This window comes from Pristiophorus japonicus, chromosome 11 (genome assembly GCF_044704955.1).
Source record: "Pristiophorus japonicus isolate sPriJap1 chromosome 11, sPriJap1.hap1, whole genome shotgun sequence".
Taxonomy (NCBI): Eukaryota; Metazoa; Chordata; class Chondrichthyes; family Pristiophoridae; genus Pristiophorus; species Pristiophorus japonicus.
Genome location: NC_091987.1, coordinates 176982042 through 177003046, shown reverse-complemented (window position 1 = coordinate 177003046; position 21005 = coordinate 176982042). Strand labels below are relative to the sequence as shown.

Sequence of the window (21005 nt, the reverse complement as noted above, 5' to 3'; positions counted from 1 at the left end):
CTGGTCACAAACATAGACCATTTGATTGCATCTTGTACACAGCCATACCTCAGTAGGCATACCTGTAAGGTATAATCAAAAAGCTTGCTACTCTGACATTTTCCAAGAGCATCACACCTCGTGTTGCTGCATAACCAACCTTGCTGCGTGATGATGGTCACTTACTGACACCCAGGTTGGCCTGTAAATTGAGCTCTTATCTGTCACTGCAAATGTGCTCCAGCAATGTCAAACATCTCTCCCCCTCTGCTGTATTTATATCTTGTCTGGACCCATCTTTTGTTTCTTTCCTTGTCCCAGCACCACCCGCTTTCACCTCACACCATCATCCCTTTTATCATTTAATTACCCCAGCCCTCCACCCGATCACAGACCTTCACCTTTGTTCGCTCTTCCCGTCCCCTTCCCTGCCTCAATACTTTCTCAAAAGCCGGCAGCATCTGCAGAGTATTTCCAGCATTTTATGTTTTTATTATCTCTTCTGATTGTTTAGTAACTTAACTATGCCTTCCCTGAAGTAGTGAGATCCCCATTATTGAGGGTACATTACCTGACTAACACTCGGAAAGCACTTCTGGATAAAAAAGTGGATACAGAAACTTTGCAACCATTTTAGAAATAATTGGTTGCTGTAACAGCGGGAGGGGTAGGAGCAGCTATCGATTTCTCTCTCTCTGGGTGGAAGGCTTAGAGTGGGCCGGCGTGGCTCCCGTCTTGAAAAATGCACAATCCAAGTTTGAACGAGTTGAGTAATTTCTGCCATGCTGAACACGATTGGAACTAGAATGAGGAACCAAAGCAGTAACGATACTCACCAACTGATCCACAGCCTCGTTCCCCACCAATGCTTCACCAACAAATAGCACCAGATCGGGCATGTTAATGGCAATGAGTTTGGCGAGAGCAGTCATTAGCGGGGTGTTGTCCTGCATACGGCCGGCAGTGTCCACCAGCACCACTTCAAAGCCCTGGTTTCGAGCTGTGGAACAAATGTGCACTTTAGAAGGGGAGGTTTAAACTGAATAGAGTACAAGTTGTCTCGTCCCAACTCCAGGCAACCCCGGCCCAGACAAGAGAGCCCAGCTCAGACAGGTTGAAGCAAGGGTGGTCTTTTTACAAATTTCAAAAGGAAAATTCTTATCGTGAGAACTAGCCCAATCACCATCCATGTGAGAATCAGAGCAGCACAGTTTCAACTCATTCCAGTGAAGGAGCACAGATAAGCCAATCGTTGCTTCAGCTGTGCATCAGCACAGTGCAGACAGCAAGCACAATTCTGATTCTGCAGTTGTGCCAGCCAGTGTTTGAACTGCACGGTCCACTAAGCTTGGGAAAGATTCACTAGTTAATAAAGCGTGGCCTTGGAATTAACGTAGATCTGCTGTAGTGAGGATTGATGCCTGGGGACTCAGGTTTCAGGCCCTTTGCCCAGCTATTACTTCACTCAGGAATATACATTAACAAATTCTCCAGGTCTTCCATCCATCGGATTTCCTGCACTTGTGGCTTCCAATAGTCTGAAAAATTCGACATCACATTGCTTTCAATCCCAGTTTTGCTGCAGTGTGCACACATGATCGATACCATCAATCTCAGGGGCCACAGAGTAGGGAGTTAAAGAAAAAAGGAGGCAGAAATAACTCCCTGTAAATTACAGGAATATGGGAACGTATCTCAAAGCATCTCATAGACAATGAAGTACCTTTAAGGGCAGCAACTGTTACTTAGGCAAATGTGGCAGCTATTTTGTACATAAGATCCACTAATTTGCTTTTGATAGCACTGGGTGAAAGAGGAATGCTGGTCTGGTCACACGGAGAACACGATTAGTGTTATGAATAGTGCAGATGGGACCTCAGTTCAATGTGTCAGCCAAACAACAGCAACTCTGCCAATGCAGTAGTACTCCCTCAGTACTGCAGATATAAAGAAATGCCACTGAGGAAGGACTTGGAGGGCACCATAGTGTATGTGAAGCCACTCAGCAAGTAGTGAGCAGCTCCTGAAGGGGAGGGAAATACTTTAGTAGGGAACTGGCTAAAAGCAATATGCTTTACAAAAATTACCAAATGCGATGGCCTCCAATGCAATGCCAGCAGCATCCTTCCCATAGCCTTTTTCAAAGAGCTGGACCATGCTTTGCCCGTCATGCTCCTCAGGTGGGTGCAGGGCGTTCAGGCGGCGAGTGTGGGTTCGGAGCTGCTCCACAGCTCCAGCTCGAAAAGTGTCACAAGCAGCGATGAGAACCCGGAACCCATTCTCCATCAGCCAGAAGGTGATCTGCAGGAAGCAGAGAGCAGCTGTTAAATTTGCTATTAGTTTAGATGAAGCCTCCTTCACAAAAGGCAGCACCTTTCTCGTTCAGATGCTGACTAACCTGCTTTTTTGCTTCAGGTTTCCAGCATTTGGAGCTTTTCTGCTTATCTCCACAGATCTCCCAAACTCTTGCTCATAAGGAGCTGGACGACGTGCTTTTTTAATGGCAGCAATTGTCTGTCCATGTTTAGCAGAGGCTGACATGCCTTGCCTCTCTCCCCCACACAACAGGATCTGTGGCTTTTAACTGCCTTAACCACCCCTCCTCCCTCACCCCATGACGGGGTTATCTTTGCCCGTCTGTCTAGCTACATCCCTCACATCCAGACGCTTACATTGCCACCTGTACAAGTGCAACTCTCCCCATCCACAATGACTCAGTGCCCCGTTGCACATTGCCACAGCACTACTGAAACAATAAAGCTCTTTATTGGCGAGAGAGACTCCTTCGCGTGTCCCAGCCGTGCGATGGCTTTTGGGAACTAACATCATACTTCCAAATGGAAGTCAGCTGTTTGGCAGCAGATTGTGCAATATGGAAGGTAGGAAAAGTGTACACCTGGAATCCAGAATGATGCTATCCTAGGGTGTTCAGTGCTGCAACTTGTATTTATATAGCACCTTTAATGTACAGGAACATCCCAGGGTGCTTCACAGGGTGCAAGGAAGGAAAAACATGGACACAGAGCAAAGAAGGAAGGGTGACTATGAGCTTGGCTGAACAGACTCTTTGGGGAGAGTCATAAAGGGGGAATAGGCAGAGGAATTTAAGCAAGGGATTCTGAGGGGTGGGCAGGCAGAGTTGTGGGCCGGGAGGAGGCTACAAATATAGGCAGGATTTAAACACAAGGATGAGAATTTTAAATTGGAGGCATTGGGGGACTCAAAGCCAAGGTAGGTTAGCAAAGATCGGAGTGGTGTATGAGCAGAATAAGATACAGGCAGTAGATTTGAGTGATATGAAGCTGACAAAGGGCAGAGGGTGGGAGACGGGCCAGAACAGTCTAGAGGTGACAAAAGAACAGTTGAGGGTTTCAGCAGCAGTTGGGCTGAGGCAGGGTTGTAGACGGGTGATGTTACGGAGGTGGAAGCAGGAGGTCTTTGTGATGGAGAGGAAATGCAGCTCAGGGTTGAACAGTGGTTCAGTCAGAAAGGAGAAAGATGCTGCTCTCCAAAGCCAGAGACAAACACAAGTATTCAAAGCATTGGCTGCTGGTTGGTCTTGGGAAGATGAAATGGCTTGATAAATGGCATGGGGTGGGGGTAGGGAAATGGTGAAACCCACTTGGTTGTTGCTGCTCTTGTATTTGTGACTCAGCTCATTCTTCCAACGCTATCATCTCATGTACAAATAGCATGTTGCCACAACACCAATCGATTTCATTGATGCCTGACCTTGGCGAGGTTGGTAGACTTTCCAACTCCGTTCACGCCGCAGAAGGCAATAACAAAGGGACGCCTCTGTTTTCGAGTTTCTATGACATCGCGCAAGATATCAACGCGCCTCTTTGGCTGAAGGATCTGGACCAGGGAATCCTGCAAGGCCTGCTTCACTGTCGAGGTCACCGCTGTCAGGGAATAAAGAAAAGCACGCTCAGTTAGCAGAGGGGGTTGTGCATCAAGAACAAAGGTTTAAACAAAACAGGTTGAGACCAGTTGCACCAGCAGCCCTGCAGTACCACACCCAAGGTGTCAGCCTACCCATGCGAGTCTAGACAATAGGCTGTTTGTTGCCCAGCTTTCCTATCTTTTGGATGGGGGGGGGGGGGGGCGGGGAGCATCACAGCCGAGCCCAATCCATCCTTCACCCATTGCTTATACACAAGTGCGCCAGTGCAGCCTTTGGCCACTTGAAGTGTGCTTGACGACCAGGCCCTCAAAACTGCCACCAAGCTCATGGTCTACAGGGCTCTAGTAATACCTGCCCTCCTGTATGGCTTAGAGACATGGACCATATACAGTAGACACCTCAAGTCACTGGAGAAATACCACCAACGATGTCTCTGCAAGATCCTACAAATCCCCTGGGAGGACAGACGCACCAACATTAGTGTCCTCCCAGGGGATTTGTAGGATCTTGCAGGCCAACATCCCCAGCATTGAAGCACTGACCACACTTCGCTAGGCAGGCCACACTGTTCGCATGGCTGACACAAGACTCCCAAAGCAAGCGCTCTACTCGGAACTCCTTTACGGCAAACGAGCCAAAGGTGGGCAGAGGAAACGTTACAAGAACACCCTCAAAGCCTGCCTGATAGAGTGCAACATTCCCACTGACACCTGGGAGTTCCTGGCCAAAGACCGCCCTAAGTGGAGGAAGTGCATCCAGGAGGGCGCTGAGCACCTCGAGTCTTAACTCCGAGAGTGTGCGGCAAACAAGTCCCACCCACCTCTTCCCTCAATGACTATCTGTTCTACCTGTGACAGGGACTGTGGTTCTCGTATTGGACTGTTCAGCCACCCAAGGACTCATTTTAAGAGTGGATTCCAAGGGACTGCCTAGGATGATGATGATGATGATGATGATGATGATGATGATGATGATATACAAGCAATTACAAGCAGGAATCACTCGATCAGGATCAGAAACCTGAGCTGGCTTTCTCCCCTCCAGAACATTGCCAAGATCAGCTCATTCTGTAGATTGCAGATGCTATATTTCTCAACTTTTCCTTCTGGATTTGTCCTACTGTTTGAAAATGACACCAGCTGTGGCGCCAAATGAAAACCTCACTGTGCAGTGCAATGCAATACCTGCCACTAAACACTGAGCACATCCACAGCCAGAAGCTGCCATCTAGGGGCAGACATCACCTACTGCAACGAGGACACCAGAAAATCATCATCATCATAGGCGGTCCCTCAAAACGAGAATGACTTGCTTCCTCGGGAAAAAAAAAGGATGAGTTCACAAGTGTTTCAATGAAGGACCCGAACTACATCCTGAAGGGTGGAAGATGCCTGTGCGTTGATTTTTTTTAACGTGTGGTGGCCGTTGCATACCAGCCACCACACGGGCTTGACAGAGCAAGGTCTTGGTCCAGTGGCAAGGATCACCCGAGACGACTGGAGACCAGCTCTGCTCCAGGGACAGAGCGCGCACACGCATATCGCAGTGCGGGCTGGCCCGCGCTGCCCCTGGGCCCTCGCCTCTTCTGGGCCCCAATCACGTCCAAATAGTCACCCAAAGGAAGCTCTTCCCTCTTAATTTTTTTCTGGTTTTAACTATCAATAGCGGACTGTTTGGAGACAGAACATCGAACCAGGCACAATTACAGGAAGTGAAGCAAGAGGTAATAACGGTGCCAATTTATGGGAACTGTGCTGCAAGTTTATTTCATTCCTTAATCATGCGCACGTATTTTTTTTTTTAAATGGTGAGCGATTGGGAAATGTTGGTGTTCAGAGGGACCTGGGTGTCCTTGTACATGACTCACTGAAAATTAACAGCAAGCAATTAAGAAAGCAAATGAGATATTGGCCTTTTCCAAGATGTCTTACTGCAATTATGCAGGGCCCTGGTGAGACTACACCTGGAGTATTGTGTACAGTTTTGGTCTCCTTAACCAAGAAAGGATATACTTGCCACAGAGGGAGTTCACCAGACTGATTCCTGGGATTTGGGGGGGGAAATTGTCCTATGAGAAGTTGTTGAGTAGACTCGGCCTATATTCTCTCGAGTTTAGAAGAATGAGAGGTGATCTAATTGAAACATACAAATCTTTTTACAGGGCTTGACAGAGTAGATGCAGGGAGGATGTTTCCCCTGACTGGGGAGTCTAGAACCAGGGGTCACAGTCTCAGAATAAGGGGTCGGCCATTTAGGACTGAGATGAGAAGAATTTTCTTCATTCAGAGGGTGGAATTCTCTACCCCAGAAGACTGTGGAGGCTCAGTCGTTCAGTATATTCAAGATACAGATCGATAGGTTTTTGAATATTAAGGGAATCAAGGGATATGGGGACAGTGCAGGAAAATGGAGTTGAGGTAGAAGATCAGCCATGATCTCATTGAATGGTGGAGCAGGCTCGAAGGGCCGAATGGTCTACTCTTGCTTCTATTTCTTAGGTCCTTATGTTCTGCATTAATTTGGTTAATACCGCCCTCATTTAAGCTTTTAATGCACAACCTTTAGTAGCTGAAGGTCACAAGATCTGCTGTTGCAACTTCTATCATTTTACCCTATGTAATGATCTCAAGCAAAGCAGCGCATTAAACAATGTCCCCGGATGTCGACTGGAGATTGGCTTCAGTTGTCAGTGTCAGCTGTGGCTCATCGGGTAGCACCCTTGTCTCGGAGTCAGAAGGTCGTGGGTACTTGAGCACAAAAATCTAGGCTGACACTCCGACAGTGCAGCACTCCCTCAGTATTGGAGGTGCCGTCTTTTTGATGAGATGCTAAACCGAGGCCCCATCTGTCCACTCAGGTGGATGGAAAAGATCCCGTCGCACCATTTCGAAGAGCAGGGGAGTTTATCCCCGGTTTCCTGCCCAATATTTATCCCTCAATCTACAGCACTAAAACACATTATCTGGTTGTTGTCGCATTGCTGTTCGTGGGAGCTTGCTGTGCGCAAAAATGGCTGCTGCGTTTCCCACATTACAACAGTGACCACACTTCAAAAGTACTTAATTGGATGTGAAGCGCTTTGGGATGTCCAATGTTCATGAAAGGCGCTATATAAATCCAAGTCTTTCTTTTTGATTTCGTGCACATCATTGAGCCTGGCCTCAATGATAACATAACGGACTGTTTTGGGCTGGGGTTACAACTTTCCATCAAATGGATGCAACATGTTTCTGAAGACTTGACTGGCATTTCTCACTGTTCTAAAGTTCAAATACAGTTTAATGTATATTTATAGTTTAATGGAAGGAGAGCGGATTATTTAATGCTAGAGTTAAATCATTCACATACCATAAAATCAGGTGTATAAGTCGCAACATCCTGCAAGGGATTAAAAAAAAAAGGCCTGAAATCCCATCTGATCCCATTCATGAAATTTTGCCACAGGGAATCCCAACACATTGCATCTGCACCTGAATTCTGTAATGGTGACTGAGGAATTCTGGCTGTGCTCAGAGTGGATTTCACACCCAGGTGGAGATCAGAGACGGGCAATGCCAGCAGGACCTGAACCAAACAGGCACGTGGAGTAAACTGAATTCAAACCAGTTTCTAGGACGGGTGCTCCAAAAGTGCCTCCCTGCCCATTTCACTGCTGTAGACAAAGAATAATAAACTTGCATTTATATAGTGCCTTTTATGTCCTCAGGATGCCCCAAAGTGCTTCACAGCCAATTAACTACTTTGGAAATGCAGTCACTGTTGTTTTGCAAGCCAAACAACGCAGCTCACATTTTGCGCCGAGCAAGGTCCCACGAACAACAAATGAATTAAGTGATCAGTTAACTAAAGAATAGTTCAAGTCTCTTCGTGCAGTGCGCATGTTCAGAAAACCAATGGTATCATTCGGCAGAGCCCTGCGTTTCTTATGCTTAGTGTGAGAGCATAACTAATCAAATGCAACAGTTGTTACAGTTACTGCTCTGCATTCTGTTATCTTCCACCCCTCAGTCTTTGCAGCCGGGCTGGACAACACGCCCCCTGCAGCTGGGCTGGACAACACAACACACACTGCATGAAATTATAGCTCCCGTCCTGTTGGCTATTTCCAGCGTAAACCAACTGAGCAATTTACAGGTGTCAGTGTCTGAGGCATACTGAAAATTCAATTCTTGATTTTAGATCAGTAAATCAAACAAACCAACTATTCATGCAAATATAATACTGCAAGATATTTAGGGATGGACAAGGGCTCTGCAATGATGGAAACGCAAGACTAATGAATCACTACTGCACCACACTTCACTTGAACATGCAATGTCTGTTTAGGAGTTCTGTACTTGAGGAGAAGATGAAGATGAATTAGCCAACATTACCAAAGGGAAGTGCTTGGTAAGAGATGCAAGCTGAACTCTGCTCAAATACCAACGTTAATCCCATGAGATGCCATGTTAAACATGGGTCACGTTACAAGGTGACAGCTGGACAGATACTCTGGAGCACACCATAAATCTAACTTACTGCTGAAGGTTCCCATGACTTTTCCTTCCAGCTTTTTGGCCACCGATTCACACAGCTGGACAGCAATATCCGCAGCAACATTTTTAGCTGCAGGAAAGTAAAGAGAAAGAAAGAGGAAAATATGAGTCAAGGATAGCTTCTTAGGCCAATGTCCTCAGGTTACTTGTGGTATATAAATACATACGACAATACAATTTAAAGTTGTAGTTTAGGACTACAGAGGGCAGCTCCACAACCTACCAATTAAGTGATCCTTCAACTTATCAAGCACAGGCTCCATGTCCTGGGGAGTAAGGCTTTTAGATCCAACTAGGCTCTTCAGCATTCCAAACATACCACCAAAACCACCTTTCTTCACACTGTCGGTGAAACATTGCACATGTAACAAATCAAAAGCAAGCTACTCGAGCAGTCCATTTTATGAATAGTTTCTCTGCATTGCATGGGAGCTTCGATGCTCCTCAAATCTGTAGCAGATCAAATTGGTTCAATTTGGACATACATACCTGGTGTTAGAAATTTCTTGGACGACTTCCTCTTCCTCATCTTCCTCCTCACTGCTGTCATAATCCACGGGCTTCAAATCTCCTTCCATTGATTCAGGATACAAGTTCTACCATAAGTAATCATTGTGTCACGAAAGAATATTTGTTAAGAAACTCAAACTTTTTGCAGTTGATCATCACAGTGGAACTGTCTTTCTACTCATCTCACACTGTCTTTCTCTGTATGCCTCTTTCAAACAGAACTTCTCTGATTTTCAATTCGATCCCTCTAGAAATGAACCCCAGTACTTTGTTTGCTTTTTTATGGCCTTATGCTATTGTTAGTGATTTGTGTATCTGTACCCCTAGGTCCATTTGCTCCTCTATCCCGTTTAGACTCTTTTCCCAAGGAGTATGCGGCCTCCTTATTCCTCCTTCCAAAATGCACCACCGTACACTTTTTAAAAAATTATTCACGGGATGTGGGTGTCACTGGCAAGGCAGCATTTTTATTGCCCATCTCTAGTTGCCCTTGAGAAGGCAGTCGTGAGACAACTGAGTGGCTTGCTCGGCCATTTCAGAAGGCAGTTAAGAGTGAACAACACTGCTGTGCGTCTGCAGTCACATATAGGCCAGGTAAAGATTCAGATTTCTGTCCCTAAAGGACATTAGTGAACCAGATCGGGCAGGGAAGTGGAGCTGAGCCCAAGATCAGATCAGATCAGCCATGATCTTATGAAATGGCGTAGGTAGCTCGAGGGGCCAAATGGCCTACTCCTGCTATTTCGTATGGGTTTATATTGTCTATATTGCAAATTACACGCCCATTCTGCAATTTTATTAATGTCCTCTTGTATTTTGTCGCATTCTTTAGGTGAACTACAGCTCTAATTTGTTGTCCACAAATTTTAAAATTGTACTTCAAATTCCCGATTCCAAATCAATAATGTAAATTGTAAACAAGTGGTCCCAACAACAATTCATTTGGAACACCAGTTTCCACCTTTTGACAGTCTGAGTAGCTACCCTTAACCCCTACTCTCGGTTTTCTGTTTGTAGCCAGCTTGCTATCCATTCTGCTTCCTGTCTTTCAACTCCACCCGCTGTAATTCTACTATGTGGTACCTTATCGAAGGCCTTTTGAAATGTTGAGAGATAAACGTTTTGCCTGGACATCGGGTGCCTCTCTGCTCTTCTTCCAATCGTGTCATGAGATCTTCTATTTTACTAATGTCTTGGGTTTTGTCGCAGTTTCCCTTAGTATTAACTATGCCCTGCCAATTTGGTGTCATCTGCAAATTTTGAAAATGCAACCAACATTATATACAGACTTCTTTAGGGTCTTTCTGCTTCCATTTGAGGCTGAGCAGAACTCGGTTGTGGAAAGAACACAACATGGGGCTGAAGTATCATCCTCTGATTAAAGTGCTATTAAAAGAGTGTTGAAAGGTTAGTACAGTTTGTAACGAGTGAGCGTACCACATCTACATTACTGTCATCTCCGTTGTTGAAGGTGCTGGGCTGGTCGTTGGTCGTCTTCTTGCTGTAGTCCAGTCCTCTGGCGTTAGTGTTGGTAGAATCCAGAGGCCAGACACGACACGTTTTCTTTTTAATTGGCTTGGGGGATTTGCTGCTGCAATTCAGGAGGACAACGACATTACTACAGTCAATCTCTCTGCTCCCTCACCCACTGAAAATCACTAGGTTGAGAAATTGAAACGCTAGAAGACACAAGTTAAAAATTAGAAGTGTGGTGGTATGGTATCAAAGTAATGCATGGTATCAAAGTAATTCGAGTTTATACAGTGAATGTTAGGATTAATCAGCAGAAAATCATGAACACTGCAAATCAGGTGCGTTGACTACTACGCACAGATCTCTGAGCTGCGATCTCAACTGAGGCTCAATGTCGAAAGTGACGTAAATATATTACATAACTCCTTTATCAACAAAGTGTAGCAGAGAAAGTCTTTAAAATGTGTATGTTGTAACAGGCCGAGGGGGGTTGCAGTGCCACCTCTGGAATGAGCAAGAATGGACATTATCATTACAGCATTGCCCGTTATCAGGCACGTCCATCCAAAACACACCATCAGCTGGCTGACCCAATGGGACTGTCTCCTCGGAAATAAGGCGCCTTCTCACCAAATTCCTTTTTTCTCTTTCCCCATTTTGCTACGGAAAAATTCCTCCCTGTTCTTCTGGATGATTTCTTCCTGAGTCAAACCGTTTTGGTTGGCGTCTCCTGCAGCCACGGTTACGGCAGCCTTTAACTGGACCTCAGTTTTCTTTTCCACTGCAGGTGCCTCGGGTACAGGGGCTGGATACAAAAGCGAGAGAAAATCATCAGCACAGCCTAGTCATGTGTAAAATAACTCAGAATAGCTCCTTTACACATCTCCTGACCGCATGGGAACAAAAATAAAACGAATGACTGAAGCAGGACAGCTAAAACAGCACCTCACCAGCAACGTTCTGTGTGGCCCGTTTCCTTCATTCGCGGTCCCATTATATTTCTGCGCACATGCGATATTTCCAATGTAAAAGCTGTGAGCGACTTGTGCGTGACCTTGCAGATTAGTATGCGACCGTGCGTGCACACAGCTCAGAGGGAACGCTGTTCACCGGTATAAGCTTTATTTCCCGGGATAAGTTAGCCAAGCTCAGTGTCTCTGTATGAGGGAGGGGGAACAAACAAAAAGTTCCTCAAGGTCTCCCCATCTGATCATTATACAGTGACCGCTGCATGTGTGGGGATTAGGCAAAGACAGAATTGGAGCCGGCTGTGTACCCACGGTTCAATCGCCCACCAACTCTGACTGACGTTGAACGTCGAGAATCAAAAATAAGTAATGGCCACTTGGATACGGTAGCAGTACCCAGGTAATCAGACCCCAAGAATCCGCACCTATAGGAGAGGGTAGAATCAGGGACACTATTCTTGGACATCCGTCGTCAAAAATAACCTAGAGATTGTCCCATCACTGGATCATTCTCACCAATCTTCTTGTGCTTTGTGATATTTATAGTAAGGAACAGACTGCTCACTGTTCACAAATGGTTTGCAACCCAAGAATCCCAAAGCCAAGGATAAGAAATAAGTTGAAAAAATGAGAGGGGCTTGTATCCTCCAATCCCCAGAGATTAAAAGTTGAATGTTTTTAACCTTTTTTTTTTAAAAAAAAGAGATTGATTAAACAATCTAGAATCAGCTTTTCCTTGGATTGATTTTTTCTAATTATGCTGATCTTAAGTTTATTTATAACACAAAGCTGATCAGCCGTGTCTCAGCAGTAACACACTCACATCCAAGTCAGACGGCTGCAGGGACTTGAGCACAAAATTTAGGCGGGCATTCAAGTGCAGAACTGAGGCAGTGTCGCACTGTCAGAGGTGCCACGTTTCAGATAAGATGTTAAACCAAGGCCCTGTCTGCCTTGTCAGGTGGACATAAAAGATTCCATGGTACTGTTCGAAGAGCAGTGGAGTTCTCCCTGGTGTCGTGACCAATATTTATCCCTCAACCAACAGATTATCAAAATACAGATTATCTGGTCATTATCACATTGCCATTGTGGGATCTTGCTGTGCACAAATTGGCTGCCGTGTTTCCCAAATTACAACCGTCACAACACTTCAAAATAATACTTTATTGGCTGTATAGCACTGTGCAATATCCTGAGGTTGTGAATGGTGCTTTATGACTACAATTCTTTGCGTGTGTTTTGGGCGACATTGCCAGGGGGAAGCTTCCCTGAATAATAGGAAACTGCTGGCATGCTGCTCGGGATTCTTCCATATTTACTGTTGGTAAGCACGCAGCACCCTGCACACTTTCCAGCAGGAGCAGAACTCTGGCTGGTTCCTCACCCACCCCGTGTCCCAGGGGCACAGAGACCATTTGTCCTGCCGGAGATCAACTAACTCAGAGACTGGAAATGGCACCACTGATCCAGACAGGGTCGTGGTCCACTAAGCACGTGCCTTTGCCACGCAGCAATCAGCAGAGCTGAAAGTTACTTTCTTTTGGCAAGTCTCCACTTTTCCCACAGGCACCCACATAGCAGAGCTTGCAAATCCTCAGTATCAGGAAACACCAAACCAGCTGCATACACACCTTATCCTCATTCAGCCAGCGGGGGAACCTGGTCCAGAGGACTTCCAGATACCAATCTCTGACCTACCAATCCTGTGACACACCACAGTTGAACATTAAATCGCTACACTAAAGTGGAAAGTATATTGTATCAAATCACTCAAGTGTTATAACGAGATATCGGTGTTCTTACTAGTGTTTTTCAGTTGCCTCTTGCTGCCATGCTGACAACAGGCAGTTTGAAAGCAGACATCTGCATCGAACTCCCTCTAGTGCAGCACGATGAGCAGCAGTGGCTCGTGTCTTTAGACTAGAGCCTCACATTCTTGTCACAGCAGAAGGAGCTCCATATAAAAATATCTGCTCTAACCAGTATTTTATCCAAAGGAACTGCAGAGAGACAGTCACAGTGGAGATCTTCCTCTAACACTTCAATTGATGCCATGTATTCTGATGGTTTGTTCACTTGGTTACTCAGCAGCACATTACACTATCTGACACACCTCTTCTGCCGATGCACCATGACTTACCTTCCTTCTTGTTTTTCTTATTCTCTTTCCCCTTTTCTCCACGGATTTCTATCATAGATTTCACAGTTTTCTTTGATTTATCGGATTGTTCGAAGGTTTTCATGACTGATGGTGCTTTCCCTTTGGTGCGTTCCTCAGCAGCCCTAAAGACCATCGACAAAATGTAATGGATCGGAAGCAAGATTACCCAATCATAACTGGACAAAACAGACAGCTTTTTTACATACAAAGGTAGTGCTGTCATGGGATTTCTAGTTTCAAGGGACTAAATATGCTTCATACAGTGATAAACACAATTCTTTTATCTTGTCTCCCCCTTGTTTCCCCTGACTAGGGAGTCTAGAACCAGGGGGTCACAGTCTCAGAATAAGTGGCTGGCCATTTAGGACCGAGATGAGGAGAAATTTTTTCACTCAAAGGTTGTGAATCTTTGGAATTCTCTACCCCAGAGGCTGTGGATAGAAACATAGAAAATAGGTGCAAGAGTGGGCCATTCGGCCCTTCGAGCCTGCACCACCATTCAATACGATCATGGCTGATCATTCCCTCAGTACCCCTTTCCTGCTTTCTCTCCATACCCCTTGATCCCCTTAGTAAGGGCCATATCTAACTCCCTCTTGAATATATCCAATGAACTGGCATCAATAACTCTCTGCGGTAGAGAATTCCACAGGTTAACAACTCTGAGTGAAGAAGTTTCTCCTCATCTCAGTCCTAAATGGCCTACCTCTTATCCTAAGACTATGTCCCCTGGTTCTGGACTTCCCCAACATCGGAAACATTCTTCTCGCATCTAACCTGTCCCGTCCCGTCAGAATCTTATGCGTTTCTATGAGATCCTCTCATCCTTCTAAACTCCAGTGAATAAAGGCCCAGTTGATCCAGTCTCTCCTCATATGACAGTCCAGCCATCCCTGGAATCAGTCTGGTGAACCTTTGCTGCACTCCCTCAATAGCAAGAACGTCCTTCCTCAGATTAGTCGACCAAAACTGTACACAATATTCCAGGTGAGGCCTCACTAAGGCCCTGTACAACTGCAGTAAGACCTCCCTGCTCCTATATTCAAATCCCCTAGTTATGAAGGCCAACATACCATTTACCTTCTTCGCTGCCTGCTGTACGTGCATGCCCACTTTCAGTGACCGATGAACCATGACACCCAGCTCTCATTGCACCTCCCCTTTTCCTAATCTGCCGCCATCCAGATAATATTCTGCCTTCGTGTTTTTGCCCCTAAAATGGATAACCTCACATTTATCCACATTATACTGCATCTGCCATGCATTTGCCCACTCACCTAATCTGTCCAAGTCACCCTGCAGCCTCTTAGCGTCCTCCTCACAGCTCACACCGCCACCCAGTTTAGTGTCATCCGCAAACTTGGAAATATTACACTCAATTCCTTCATCCAAATCGTTAATGTATATTGTAAAGAGCTGAGGTCCCAGCACTGAGCCCTGCGGCACTCCACTAGTCACTGCCTGCCATTCTGAAAAGGACCAGTTTATCCCGACTCTCTGCTTCCTGTCTGCCAACCAGTTCTCTATCCACGTCAGTACATTACCCCCAATACCATGCGCTTTGATTTTGCATACCAATCTCTTGTGCAGGACCTTGTCAAAAGCCTTTTGAAAGTCCAAATTAACCACATCCACTAGTTCTCCCTTGTCCACTCTGCTAGTTACATCCTTAAAAAATTCCAGAAGATTCATCAAGCATGATCTCCCTTTCATAAATCCATGCTGACTTGGTCTGATGCGGTCACTGCTTTCCAAATGCGCTGCTATTTCATCCTTAAAATGATTGATTCCAACATTTTCCCCACTACTGTTGTCAGGCTAACCGGTCTAATAATTACCCGTTTTCTCTCTCCCTCCTTTTTTAAAAAGTGTGTTACATTAGCTACCCTCCAGTCCATAGGAACTGATCCAGAGTCGATAGACTGTTGGAAAATGATCACCAATGCATCCACTATTTCTAGGGCCACTTCCTTAAAGTACTCTGGGATGCAGAATATCAGGCCCTGGGGATTTATCAGCCTTCAATCCTATCAATTTCCCTAACACAATTTCCCGCCTAATAAGGATATCCTTCAGTTCCTCCTTCTCACTAGACCTACTGTCCCCTAGTAAAATTGGAAGGTTATTTGTGTCTTTCTTCATGAAGACAGAACCGAACTAGTTGTTCAATTTGTCTGCCATTTCTTTGCTCCTCATTATAAATTCACCTGAATCCGACTGCAAGGGACCCATGTTTGTCTTCACTAATCTTTTTCTCTTCACATATTGATAGAAGCTTTTGCAGTCAGTTTTTATGTTCCCTGTAAGCTTCCTCTCGTACTCTATTTTCCCCCTCTTAATTAAACCCTTAGTCTTCCTCTGTTGAATTCTAAATTTCTCCCAGTCCTCAGGTTTGTTGCTTTTTCTAGCCAAATTATATGCCTCTCACTTGGCTTTAACACTATCCTTAATTTCCCTTGTTAGCCATGGTTGAGCCACCTTCCCCGTTTTATTTTTACTCCAGACAGGAATGTACAATTGCTGAAGTTCATCCATGTGATCTTTAAATGTTTGCCATTGCTTATCCACCATCAACCTTTTAAGTATCCTCTGCCAGTCTATTCTAGCCAATTCACGCCTCATACCGTCGAAGTTACCTTAAGTTCAGGATCCTAGTTTCCGAATTAACTGTGTCACTCTTCATCTTAATAAAGAATTCTACCATATTATGGTCACTCTTCCCCAAGGGGCCTCGCACAACAAGATTGCTAATTAGTCCATTCTCATTAAACATCACCCAAGTCTAGGATGGCCAGCTCTTTAGTTGGTTCCTCGACATACTGGTCGAGAAAACCATCCCTAATACATTCCAGGAAATCCTCCTCCACCGCACTGCTACCAGTTTGGTTAGCCCAATCAATGTGTAGATTAAAGTCGACCATGATAACTGCTGTACCTTTATTGCACACATCCCTTATTTCTTGTTTGATGCTGTCCCCAACCTCACTACTACTGTTTGGTGGTCTGTACACAACTCCCACTAGCATTTTCTGCCCTTTGGAATTCCGCAGCTCCACCAATTCCACATCATCGAGGCTAATGTCCCCCCTTACTATTGCATTAATTTCCTCTTTAACCAGCAACGCCACCCCGCCTCCTTTTCCTTTCTGTCTATCCTTCCTAAATGCTGAATACCCTTGGATGTTGAGTTCCCAGCCTTGGTCACCCTGGAGCCATGTCTCCGTGATGCCAATCACATCATGCCCGTTAACTGCTATCTGCGCAGTTAATTCGTCCGGCTTATTCCAAATACTCTTTGCATTGAGGCACAGAGCCTTTAGGCTTGTCTTTTCAACACACTTTGCCCCTTTAGAATTTTGCTGTAATGTGGTCCTTTTTGTTTTTTGCCTTGGGTTTCTCTGCCCTCCACTTTTACTATTCTCCTTTCTATCTTTTGCTTCTGACTCAATTTTATTTCCCTCTGTCTCCCTGCATAGGTTCCCATCCCCCTGCCATATTAGTTTAACTCCTCCCCAACAGTACTAGCAAATACTTCCCCGAGGACATTAGTTCCAGTCCTGCCCAGGTGCAGACCGTCCGGTTTGTACTGGTCCCACCTCCCCCAGAACCGGTTCCAATGCCCCAGGAATTTGAATCCCTCCCTTCTGCACCACTGCTCAAGCCACGTATTCATCTGAGCTATCCTGCGATTCCTACTCTGACTAGCACGTGGCACTGGTAGCAATCCTGAGATTACTACTTTTGAGGTCTTACTTTTTAATTTAACTCCTAGCTCCCTAAATTCGTCTCGTAGGACCTCATCCCGCTTTTTACCTATACGCACCACGACAAATGGCTGTTAACTCTCCCTTTTCAGAATGTCCTGCACCCGCTCCGAGACATCCTTGACCCTTGCACCAGGGAGGCAACATACCATCCTGGAGTCTTGGTTGCAGCCGCAGAAATGCCTATCTACTCCCCTTTCAATTGAATTCCCTATCACTATTGCTCTCCCACTCTTTTTCCTACCCTCCTGTGCAGCAGAGCCAGCCACGGTGCCATGAACTTGGCTGCTGCTGCTCTCCCCTGATGAGTCATCCCCCTCAACAGTACTCAAAGCGGTATATCTGTTTTGCAGGGGGATGACCGCGGGGGATCCCTGCATTACCTTCCTTGCACTGTTCTTCCTGTTGGGTCTTCCATTCCCTATCTGGCTGTGGACCCTTTACCTTCGGTAAGACCAATTCACTAAATGTGCTATTCACATCATTCTCAGCATCGTGCATGCTCCAGAGTGAATCCACCCGCAGCTCCAGTTCCGCAATGCGGTCCGTCAGGAGCTGGAGGCGGATACACTTCCCGCACATGTAGTTGTCAGGGGCACCGGAAGCGTCCCCGACTTCCCACATGGTACAGGAGGAGCATAACACGTGTCCGAGCTGTCCTGACAAGACTTAACCTTTAGATAAACTTAAATTGGCAACAACAATGCTAAAGGTTACTTACTGATAAAGAAAAGAAAAAAAAGCTACTTACCAATCACCAGCCAATCACTTACCCCCTTGCCTGTGACATCACCTTTCGATTTCTTTCTTCTATTTTTTTGCCTCCTCTCGCTGCTGCAGCTGCACCAGCTGGGCCTTTATAGGCCTCTCGACACTCTCTGGACTGATCGAACTCCACCGACTGCCACCTCACAGACGCGCTGAGCCTTTATAGGCCTGTCTGACCCCGGACTGCCCGAACTCCACCGAGTGCCACCTTACCGACGCGCTGGGCCTTTATAGGCCTCTCTGACCCCGGACTGCCCGAACTCCTCCCAACTACCACCTCACCGACACGCTGGGCCTTTATAGGCCTCTCGACGCTCCCCGAACTCCTCTGACTTAATCATTAAGAATATTCAAGATACAGATCGATAGATTTTTGAATATTAAAAGGGATATGGAAATAATGCGGGAAGATGGAGTTGAGGTGGAAGGTCAGCCATAATCTTATCGATTGGTGGAGCAGACTCAAAAGGGCCTACTCCTGCTTCTTATGTTCTCACAATAGTTGGTACAATTCCACAGGTCCTGGCAGCCCTTTGGGACCTCATATAAGTGTCCATTGTAATGTAAGAGTCCAGACAGTGTAATGGAAGCAGATTATTCCACTGTGGGGGCACCACAACTAAGCATGATCCTGTCCTAGCCCATCATCCGCACATGTACTTTCTAGCTGGGGTGCTAGAGAGGGATCAGAAATTGTTGCCTTGATTGATTCCCCCCACGCCGCCAACCTAGCTAAAGGTGCTGAGGCCAACTGTAGCATACCGCAACATCTCACCACCACCCTTTTCGTTTTTCCTTAAACATGTCTAGTCAGGAAGTGACAGCAATTTGACTGCAGGCCAGTTGCACAAAGAGCACATTCTGACCAGATGTGTTTGAGACGACAAAAAGACAAAGAAAGGGAGGTTGGTAGTTTGCAAGGACGGAGGGGGTCAAGAATAAGTCATTTGAAGGGGTGATAACTGCAGATTTGCGGGAGAGGGGGACAGTGCCCGTTGAGAGAACCGTTAACAATGTAAGCTAACATGGGAGCTAGAAAAGGAAGTTGGGTGGTCAGCGGTTTGGTGGGAATAGGGTCGAGGGAGTAGGAATTGGGTCTCGAGGACAAGATGAGCTCAGGGATGTCATGAGGGGAGATCGGAGAGAAATTGATGTGAGTTCAGGGCTAGGGCAGGGGGTAACCTCAGAGGAAGTTTGGCCCGGTGGGCTAGGGGAAGGAAGGGAACTGTCTGAGGCAGCTGAACGGATGGTCTCAATCTTAGAGACAAAGAAGTCCATGAGCTCCTCACTTCTTGTCGGAGGTGAAGGTGGAGGAGACAGCAGAGACTGGTTTACGAAGACAGTTAGCAGTGGAGAATAGAAGCTGGGGTTTATCTTTATATTCCAGAAGGCTTTATGTGGCCCAGCCAGATCTGGCGGTGAATGGCTAAACCAGTTGTCCACCGTATCTGTTAAAGTCTGCGTCCCTTGGACTTAAGGGAGCGAGGATGAGGGCTGTACCAGGGGAATGACCAGGGTGAGAGAGAGTAATTGTTTTAATCTGGACTAGGGTATCAAAGGTGTTGATAAGGGTGTGGTTGAGCAGATCGGTTGCTGCAGAAATGTCGTGGTGAATGGAGGGCCAAATGCTGGGCAGTTGTGATTTCATAAGTGCAGTTGATAGAGAGTTGGGAGAGTTTTTTTTCCAGAAGGAAGTAGGGTTGGGGGTGAGGGAACTGGGATGTGGGTGGAGAGCAATTCGAGGAAATGGTGAGAGATGGCCTTAGTTACGATTGACACGATGGGAGTAGCGAGGCCACGAGCGATGGCAAGGTCAAGGGGGTGGCTGTGAATATGGGTTGGGGTGTTTACATGAAGGGAGAGATTAAGGGAGGATAGCAGGCTCGTGAACTCAGAGGAGAGAACATGATGAATTAAGATGGAGGTTGAAATTAGAGGATGAGGGAGGAAAGCAGTAAAGCTATCTAGGCAGTACATTTTTTATGGTACTTGGGTGGGGGGCACAGAACGAGAATTTTAAATGAGAGGTGAGAGGAGTGAAATAGGGCGAGATGCTCAAAGGAGGAGAAAGTGCCAGAGGAGTAGGGGGACAGAGCAAAGTATGATTTGGTGATGAGAGCCACACCACCACGTTGGTCTGAGCGGGACAAGTGGTGGAAGGTGTAGCCAGACGGGAGGTTTCATTTAAGGTTAAGGTGTCATCGCCCCGCAACTAAGTTATCAGGGTCATTAAAGGATGGGCAGTAATATCTGCTCCACCACAGCAGAAAAAGAAACAAGTAGGAAATCTAATCCCTGGTTTTCCCTCGGAGTGAAGTCCACCAGCTACTGTGAAGTTGGGAAAGTTACAGGAATGTGACTGCCCCCACGATATCTCATGTTAGAGACCTCAAGTGGAAGAAATGGGTACTAAGCAAATACTGATCTTTGAAAGAGTCAAGATTAAATATGGAGAGAGAAACCCATTGGGCCCACCCTAGCTTTCCCAACTAGAAAAATCTTCAGCCACTCTATCACAGAATCCACTGTTTCTTAAATGAATCCAAGGTTTTTAGCTTCACCATTCAGTAACGCACAAGTCCATTCCAAGTGTGCTGATCACTACTTATAGGGACATAGGAACAGGAGTAGGCCATTCAGCCCCTCGCGCCTGTTCCACCATTCAATGAGATCATAGCTGATCTGCGACTCCTCTCCATATACTCACCTTTGGCCCGTTTCCCTTAATACCTTTGGTTAACAAAAATCTATCAATCTCCGACTTAAAATTAACAATTGATCTGGCATCAATTGTTCCATCAAATTATAGCATCAAGAGTTCCAAATTTCTACCACCCTTTGTGGGTAGAAGTGTTTCCTAATTTCACTCCTGAAAGGTCTGGCTCTAATTTTTTTTTTTTTTTTTAAGACTATGCCTCCTCATCCAAGAGCAGAAAT

The 21005-nt window shown here is 45.9% G+C and overlaps 1 protein-coding gene across 3 annotated transcripts in view; it reads right to left on the bottom strand.

Moving 5' to 3' along the window:
- Positions 1-21005, bottom strand: part of srpra (SRP receptor subunit alpha) — a 48182-nt gene that overhangs the window by 2863 nt on the left and 24314 nt on the right. For 2 of the 3 annotated variants that reach the window (XM_070894300.1, XM_070894302.1), the window contains 9 exons: positions 13516-13658; positions 11035-11209; positions 10369-10522; positions 8911-9017; positions 8645-8763; positions 8405-8491; positions 3712-3884; positions 2067-2280; positions 816-979 (listed from right to left, as the gene is read on the bottom strand). In XM_070894300.1, coding sequence (XP_070750401.1) covers positions 816-979; positions 2067-2280; positions 3712-3884; positions 8405-8491; positions 8645-8763; positions 8911-9017; positions 10369-10522; positions 11035-11209; positions 13516-13658 — 1336 coding nt within the window. The remainder of the gene's footprint in view (positions 1-815; positions 980-2066; positions 2281-3711; positions 3885-8404; positions 8492-8644; positions 8764-8910; positions 9018-10368; positions 10523-11034; positions 11210-13515; positions 13659-21005) is intronic. The other variant, XM_070894301.1, reaches the window with a different exon arrangement.